The 8,787-nt window shown below is 54.1% G+C and overlaps 1 protein-coding gene across 1 annotated transcript; it reads right to left on the reverse strand.

The window, feature by feature from the left end:
* Positions 1-100: 100 nt before the first annotated feature.
* LOC102731293 (protein Wnt-3a) lies at positions 101-6,674 on the reverse strand. The gene is made up of 2 exons (XM_081811492.1): positions 6,334-6,674; positions 101-598 (listed from the first exon to the last, which is right to left on the reverse strand). Exons 1-2 carry the CDS (start codon positions 6,667-6,669, stop codon positions 119-121), a joined length of 816 nt encoding a protein of 271 aa, XP_081667618.1. The 5' UTR covers positions 6,670-6,674; the 3' UTR covers positions 101-118.
* Positions 6,675-8,787: the final 2,113 nt, after the last annotated feature.

The following is an 8,787-nucleotide window of genomic DNA, read 5'->3' on the forward strand; positions in this document are numbered from 1 at the left end:
CGCCCCCGTCCAGGGAGGAGCCCCGCCCCCCAGTCCAGGGAGGAGCCCCGCCCCCGTCCAGGGAGGAGCCCCGCCCCCGTCCAGGGAAGTGCTGCGGCCCGGCCCGCGGCGGCGCGCGCTACTTGCAGGTGTGCACGTCGTAGACGCGCGCGCACTCCTGACAGCTCACGTAGCAGCACCAGTGGAAGACGCAGTGGCACTTCTCCCGGCGCCGCTCGGTGCGCGCGTTGTGGCCGCGGCCGCAGCATAGCAGGTCGCAGCCGTCGATGCCGTGCGAACTAACGTTGCACGTGCGGTCGCGGGTGCCGAACGAGCCGGTCTCGGGGTTGGGCTCGCAGAAGTTGGGCGAGGCCTCGTAGTACACCAGGTCGCGCTCCGTGGGCACCTTGAAGTAGGTGTAGCGCGGCCGCAGGGTCTCCACCCAGCCGCGCGACTCGCGGTGCTTCTCCACCACCATCTCCGAGGCGCTGTCATACTTGTCCTTGAGCAGGTCGCCGATGGCGCGGAAGTCGGGCTGCGACCACCAGCACGTCTTCACCTCGCAGCTGCCCGACAGCCCGTGGCACTTGCACTTGAGATGCATGTGGCTGGCGATGGCCTGCAGGAGCGCGCCGAGGGGCGTCAGGGCGGGCCCTGAGCACCCCCTTCCCCGGTTTGGTTCGTCTGGGCGGGGGCCCGTGTCCCCACCCCCCCGGGGTGTGCTCCTTGCCTGCGGCCCCCCGCCCCATGAGCTCCTGGCGAGCCCAGCGCAACCTGTCTCCTCCATAGAGGCCCTTCTCCGGGTTCCCGGCGCCGCCTCCGGTGCAGGGCAGGTGCCTGGGCAGGTTCGCACCCTGGCAGACCCAAGATCCCCGGAGGGCAGGGCTGGGAGCCTCACCTCTCTCCGGGCTGGGTCTATTTGTCTATTTCTACAGCCTTTATGACTGAGCGAGGGAGGGAAGGCACAGTAACAGTAACTGACGGTCTGGTCCGGGCATGCGGGAGGGAGGACATGAATGCTGACCTGGGGAGCCTAAGAGGCAGCCCAGAGGACGTGTACAGGGCGGCAAGTCTGGGGGCTGACCTGAGCGCACCTAATGGAGGAGGCTTGAGCAGAGCACCTTCAGGGCCCAGGAAGCTGGGTTTATGGGGCTGGAAGGCAATTCCAAGAGGAGGGAGGTAGTGTGGGGGGACAAGGCTGGGGGACTTTGGGGTCCTGAAGGCCAAAAGCCACAGGGCCTGGCCGAGGAATGGGTTTTTTCCCTTCTCTCTTTGAGGGAAGGGATGGGGTTGGGGGCGAAGGGGCGTGTGACTCAATCCGACTGTCTATGGTTGCACTGACCACCGTGGTGGACACCTACCACCATGAGCCCTGGAGATGTGGCTGGTCCAAAGTGCACTGTGCTGAATGCTGGCTCGCACAGAGTCCCCAGACTTCATGCAAGAAGAGGGTGTAAACTATCTCCTTCACTGGTTTAGTATTGATGGTGACCATTACTGCAATGATAACATGTTGGGTGATATATCTACCTTAGTAACACTTACTGGTAAAACTAATGTCACCTGTTTCCTTTTTAAATGTGGCTACCAGAGCATTTTCAGCTACGGATGCGAGTCCCATTATACCCCTATTGGTCAGTGTGAGGTGGGCTCTGTGTCCAGATGCTGCGTCTTCCCTGCCCCCTTCTCCTGCTGTGTCTTCTACACTTCCCTCTACACTGGCCCTTTCCTGGGGCATCAGTAATGACTGCATCCCTCCCCCAGTTAATTTCTGTCTCATCTCCATGTTCTTCTCTTTTCCAGAGGAGAGACCTCTTCAGTGTCTTTAGGTTTGCTTTTATCAGATTTGTATCTGCATATACTTTAGAGTCTGAGAGTTCTTGAGACTCACTCCCACACCCACATGGCACCTTCCCGACCAGCCAAGGCAACACTGTGCCTCTTGCATCTCTAACAGAATGTTTGTCTTGCTGCCTCTTGAGCATTGGGGGCTCCAGCAATGTCTCCCCTCTCACCACGGAGGGTGGGAAATCAGCTCTTTACCATCACCCCACCACTGCAATGCACACCTGCCCAGCGCCCTCCACCCTAAAAACGGAAGCATAATCCAGTCAGATCAATATTCAGCACTGGCCGTATTGGAACTATGTTAAATGTCATACCCAGCTGAGCCCTGTGATAGGGTATGATTCCTTTTCCTTTCCTACAAAACTTTGTTGTTGCTGTTTTTAGTGTACTTATTACAGATTCAGACTCAAACTTTCCCTGAATTGTCTAAATATCCTCTTTGAGATGTCCAAACACACCTCGTATTCTAAGATTTCAGCTTCTTGGAGACATCTTTTTCAGAGGGTGTCTAGAAGATTTTGTGAAATGTGCATGCCCAAAATCACATCTTCTCTACTTAGAAAGTGGACAAGATGGTTTAGCTGGGTATAAAATGCTTGGCTTAGAATCTTATTTCCCTTCAGAACTCTGATAGCACCTCTCCATTTTTATTCCAGCTCCCATTGTTCTTCTTGGGAACTCTGATGCCATTGTGATTCCTGATCCTTTGCATGAAACCCACGGTGTGGAGGGCTCCTCCGTGTGGTAGGCTGTGAATTTCATGGTGATAGGTCTTGATATGGGTCTCCTCTCTCATGTGCTAGAGTCACTTACTGGGTCTGTTTGGTCTGAAACTTGTGATCCTCAGTCCTGGGAACCCTCCTGGCTTCTTTGCCGATTCCTCTTCATGTTCGTCATTGTCTCTCTTGGACAGATCCTCCATGTTCTCTATTCTTTTCCTATTTTCCATCTCTTTTTCTTTTTTCTTCTACTTCGTAGAAGGGTGTCTCAAGTATCTGCTAACCTTTGTGCTGGGAGTTTGGTTTCTGCTATTCTACTTTTAGTATCTAGCAGCTTTTTTTTCCCTCTCTGAATGTTCTTTTAATTTAACATCCTATTCCGCTTTTATGGAAAGAGTATTTTATCTCTCTGGGGATAGTGGCAGTTTTTTTTCTTTGTTTTCAGTCATTTAAAAAATTTTTAAGTAATCTCTATGCCCAATGCGGGGCTTAAACTCATGACCCTCAGTCATGCACTCTACCAACTGAGCCAGCCAGGTGCCTGGAATAGTGGCAGGTTTTGAAGTTTTCATCTCTCTTTACAATGTCTCTCTCCCACCAGTTTTGTTTTTGTTTGTTTTGGTCTTCACCTTTGTGGGTGTGAGAGGCCTTCCTCAGGTGTCCTGTGATCCTTGGCTGTCTGCTCATATTTAAAAGGAGGACACTACACATCGTGTTGGAAGCTCATGTGCTTGGTGAGGGCTTACCAGCATGGGCCCTCACTGTACAGTGACCTGGCTCCGTTATTTCATGGGGGAACCCCAGTCCGTATGCTTGAGTCTCTTCTTGGGTTGGTCCAATCCCCAGGGGAGAATCTTCCATTCTCCTGCCTAGAGGGTCATTAAGATTCACTGTGGGATACAGAGACTAGGAAGAGAAAGGCATGTGTAGATGGAGACTACTTTCACTTGGGAAGCCTCACCTTCACCCAGACTGTCCTTGGTGTCCCTCAGTGCAGACACACTGTGCTTTGCCCTTCCTGGAGAACACACCTCCTGACTTCTGCCATGGTAAAGGACTGGGGGTGGGGGCTTGCCTGGATGGAAGGAGTTGGACAGAAGACCTGGTGGGTTATAAACTGCTTTTAAAGTAGATTATGGGGGCACCTGGGTGGCTCAGTCATTAAGCATCTGCCTTCGGCTCAGGTCATGATCCCAGGGTCCTGGGATCGAGCCCCACATCGGGCTTCTGGCTCGGCAGGAAGCCTGCTTCTCCCTCTCGCACTCCCTCTGCTTGTGTTCCTGCTCTTGCTATCTCTCTCTCTCAGTCAAATAAATAAATAAAGTCTTAAAGAAAACAACAACAAAGTAGATTATCAACTCGTCTTCCCATTTTTAGCCCCATTATTTATCTCTACTTTTCAAGACACCCAATACTAGTAAGTCCTGGGTTGGTTCTCAGAGTTCTCCTCTACCGGTTTAAGATTCTACTTTCTCCTAAGACCCAAGTATTCATGGATCTGCTTCTTAGTCTGAAACTTTTGCTGCCACTGTTAGCTCCTGGTTTCCATGTGGTCAGGAGTGTTCGTTCATTCAACATTCATTCACTGTCATTTTAGTGAGGTTCCGGGGAGTACAGAGGGATGCTTATGTTTTGGCATTCCTCATAGACCCTTCAGTTCTATAACGGCTATGTGATTCTTTCCCAAGTATATTCTATATTTTTATAGTTTCCAGTTCCCCTCTGAGACATTCAGACTTGCGTTTTGGCTTTGTAAACCTAAGTAAGCATATTTCTTTTTTTCACAATCTGTGTCTCATAATTCCAGTATCTGGAGTCCCTGTGGACTCGTTTCTGTGGTTTTTGCCGATGATCACTCATTGTGTCACCAGCTCATGTGACAGGTTATCCTTTGATTATGTGCTGGATGCTGTGTTTGAAAAATTATTTGTAGAAACATTTTTTGACCTTGAATAAGGTGATCATCCTCCAAAGAGGATTCGCCTGCTTTTTCCAGGTGTGTGGGAAAACCAGCAATTTGGGATCACCATAATCTGTTCTCAGATCTTGAGATTTTTCGAGCCTGCACATGTGAGCAAGGGCTGGTCTACTTCTGGTTTTCCTTTACTCCTCAGGGTCCCAGCCTAAACGGAGGAGAGTTTTCTAGAGATAACACCCTTGGTGGGCCCCTTAGCTCTGGGAGGCTGCCGGAAGTGCAGCTCAGTGTATGCACTCTGTCCAGATCAGGACAAAAGCTGCCTTGGGTACTGGGCTCAGGACTCTGCCTTCTCCTGGCCCTTGAGCTGCTAATTCCTCACCAGATGAGGTTACTTCTTTTACACTTAAACTAACTTTATGGGAGCATAATATACATACAAATAATATATATGTTATAAATGCAAAACCTGACAAAATTTCACAAATTGCCACCACTGAACACCAGCTCCCCAGAAACTCCCATTATGTTCTCTTCCAGCTGTGCAGAGTCTCCTATTCAGCCTCCTATACCCTTTGTCGGTATCTTTTTATGAACAGAAGTTCTTTACTTTAATGCAGTCCACATTATGGCTACATGTTTCTTTCATTGTAAGTGCTTTTTGGTCCTGTTTAGGAAACCTTTGCCTACTCCAAGGTCACAGAAATGTTCTATGTTTTCTTCCTAACGTGTTTCTTTGTTTGTTTAACCTTTTCCATTTGGGTTCGTAATTGACCTTATATGTGGTGTGAGGTAGGGGTCAAGGTTGGTTTGTTGTTTTCTTCCCACCATATTGTTATCCAATTGACTGGGCACCCTTTATTGAAGAGATTATTTCTTGTCTGCATTGCACTGTCCTCCCTGGGGTAAGTCAGGTGGTGGTAAACAGGTGGGCACCCTATGCTTTTAACAGGACACTTCTCCCATTTCGTCCTGTATTTGTACCTGTCTCGGGCAGGAAGATGAGTCAGTCACCTTGTCTTCTGTCGTTGGCCGTCCAACGCCTCAGTCCCCTGCGATCCCCTGGTTCCAAGGCCAGGGCCACCTTTGTGCGGCTGAATCTACGGGAGCTCTCTGGGTCCCACAAGTGGTCTGTGCTCCATTGGCTCCCCATGACCTTCAGACCCAGTCCTTCCAGCTTGGTCCCCGTGTCTTTTCTTCCTCTGCCCTCCCCATGCTATTCTACCGGGTGACCTCATTGGCAGTCGTACGCTTTGGGCTGCTCCAAGGCTCCCGGCTTCCCTCAACCTAGATAACTGTGTTACTTTGCATGCGCTCCTTTCCGCACCGCTGCAGACAGAAGGCTTTTTTTGAGATGCCAGCCCAGGGTGTGGCTTCTCCGAGGTGCCCACGTCAACTTGTGTGTGCTTTTCCTTTTCACAGAATGTCGCACGCTGTGCTGTAGGGCCTCACTGTCCTCCTCCCTGGACACGCAGGCCTTTCTGCCATCCTGCCACCCTGTGGGGATGCCCTTGACCCTTGTGCAGCCACTGGGCTGGGCTGTTTCAGACAGCCCTGGGCGGTAGGTGAGCACATACCCTCCTGGCCACCAGAGATAGCCCTCCCACGGTACTCCCGCCAAGCCAAACCCTTCAGGGAACCAGGCCTCACATCCTGTTCAGAAAGCTTGTATTTGCCCAGGACCCTCAGGAATGTGGTCAGCGGGTGCACCCCCCAGACCCCACAGGGCCGCGGTGAGATGGCCCCCCACTGCACCCGCAGGATGCAGGGGGTCTGGGTGGACGGCTCCCTGTGCACCTGAGAGCACGCAGGGCTGTGCACCCCGAATACACTCCCCACTCCACGCACCCCAGCCAAGAGCCACCAACATACCTGGCGACCGGCCTCATTGTTGTGGCGGTTCATCGCGGAGCGGGCGTCTGGCCGGTTCTCCCGCGCGTCTGCAAACTCTCGAGACACCATGCCGCCAAACTCGATGTCCTCACTGCAGCCACCCCACTTCCAGCCCTCGCCCGGGGAGCCCTGGTGGCGGCTGCTGCAGCCACAGATGGCCGCGGAGCCCTCGGCACACGAGCGTGTCACGGCGAAGGCCACCCCAGCAGAGGCAATGGCGTGCACAAAGGCGGACTCCCGGGTGGCTGTGGAGAGAGGCGACTGGGTTGGCAGGACCTGGCAGCGGCTGGGGTGGTGGAGCCTGGCCCGGGGCATCGCGGCCCCTGGCTGGGCTGGGCCTGCGCCCCTGGTATGGGCGTGGGTCCCAGACTCAGTCCCCGGAGTGGCCAGGCAGGGCTGTGGAGGAGAGGGGTGCAGAAGACCCAAGGAGGAGGCCGAATATCAGGAGAAAGTACTTGGAGGGCCAACCAGCCCAAGGAGCAGCTCTGGACATCACTCCCCATGAGGAGCCGCAGGGACCCCTGCAATCCGAGGGTCAGATCCTAGCCAGTGCTGGCCAGGATGGGTGGAATCGGAACCCCGAACGTTACTGGGGGCAAGGAAATTGGTGCTGCCCCTTGCAAAGTGGTTTGACAGCTTCTTAAAACCAGACACCCACCATGTGACCAGGCCATTCAGCTAGGTATGTGCCCGGGAGGAAACTCAGGTGCTCGCACGGACCAGGAAGCAAATGTCATGGCTACTTTATCTGTAACAGCCCCAGTCTGGAGGCTCCCAGACGTCCATGAACAGGTCAACGGATAAAAATCTGCGGCCTGAAATAAGTCAGTCCTGGGGATGTGATGCTGCTAACAAATCTGTTCTGTGTGTTTGAAAGGTTGCTAAGAGAATAGGTCTTCACAAGAAAAACAACTGTAGCCATGTGCTGTGAGGGTATTAACCAGACTGACTGTGGTGATCATTTTGCAATGCATACATATATCGAATCAGTATGTCGTACACCTGAAACAAATGTTATGTGTCAGCTACAGCTCACGGAAAAAAGCAAAATGGAATTCTGTCTAGCAGTAACGGAATAAATGGCATGGGTGAATCTCAAATCATCTGCCGAGAAAAGGCAGACAAAAAACAAAACCTCCTTCTTGGGCCCCAACAGCCCAGGGTGGAGACCCCCCCTACCCAGATGTCCACGCCAAAAGCTTCCGGCAGCCTAACGGCCTGTTTGGGTGGCAGCTCCTGGCCCACACACCGTCCACCTGCGCCTCTCATTCTGCCTGCACACTTTCCCCTCCCCCGCCCCAACTCCAGGAAGGGTCACCCCTTCTGGGACCTGCCCAAGACCAGTGCACACTTTGCCCTGTGATGGACCCTGCTCTCAGGCCTGGAGACTCTGAGGGCCTCCAGCATCCAGGTTGCTGCTGACCCCGGGGGCTGGTTTGGAGGCTGCCCAGGCCCCCAAAGGCAGGGGGGGAAACTGAGTCTGGGGAAGTGGTTTTGCAGAAGGGCAGAGGAGGAGGGCTGGAGCTTGGGAAGGAGCTGGTGAGACTGACCAGGAGTGGACAGAGGCATGTGGGAGGCGTTGAGGGAGGCCCAGAAGTACAGGGCGTGAGGGGGCTTTGCAGAGGCTCGATCCCCAGCCAGGCTTCCTCAGACTACATGAGGGCACCGTGCCTCCTGGGTCTGTGCAAGCCTTGCAGTGAGGGTTCGCAGCAGTGATCCCCTGCAGTGGACGGCGAGGGCAGGGGGCCGCTCCGTGTGAGCGGGTGGAACTCCCTCATTCCTCCACAAGCGCGTACGGAGCACCTGCTCTTTGCCAGGTTCTGTGGGAGGGAGCGTGATGGCCTCATGGAGCGAAAGGGCTGATTAGCAGGAATTTAAAAACCGAGGTGAAAACCATGGGCTTTGGAGCTCGGCGGGCCTGGGGCTGAACCTAGGCTGGGTGTCTGCTGTGGTTGTGAGATGGTCCCGGCAGCTCACCTTTCCTGGGCTGGCAGGAGGGAGAAGGGAGCAGGAGAGACATGATGATGGGCCCTACCAGGCCTTCCATGCCGGGCGTGGGGTGGGTGCCCTGCATGTCCCCACGGTCCTCCTGGGCAGCAGGCCTGCACAGTGCTGGGGCTCCCAATGGCTCCCATCATGAGGTGCGGCTGCCTCCCCACCCACATCAGTGCCCAGGGGGCTTTTGTCTTGGGAGGGGGATGAGCGGGGGGGCTTCATCCTGGGGGGCGAGCAGAGGCCACAGGCAGAGGCTGTGGGCTGCTCCCCACGCTTCCCCAAGCTTGCACGCCCCAAAGCCCAGGCAGGTAGAGGCAAGGGAATGGCGAGACGGGTTCCAGCCAGCAGCATGCACACACTCAGACTCACTCAACACACGACACACCTGTCACTGAAAAACGCACATTGACCATCTCATGCCTCCCCCCAACCCCCCAG

The sequence above is a fragment of the Leptonychotes weddellii genome, unplaced genomic scaffold (genome assembly GCF_054177405.1).
Source record: "Leptonychotes weddellii isolate Sample4059 unplaced genomic scaffold, ASM5417740v2 HiC_scaffold_7988, whole genome shotgun sequence".
NCBI lineage: Eukaryota > Metazoa > Chordata > Mammalia > Carnivora > Phocidae > Leptonychotes > Leptonychotes weddellii.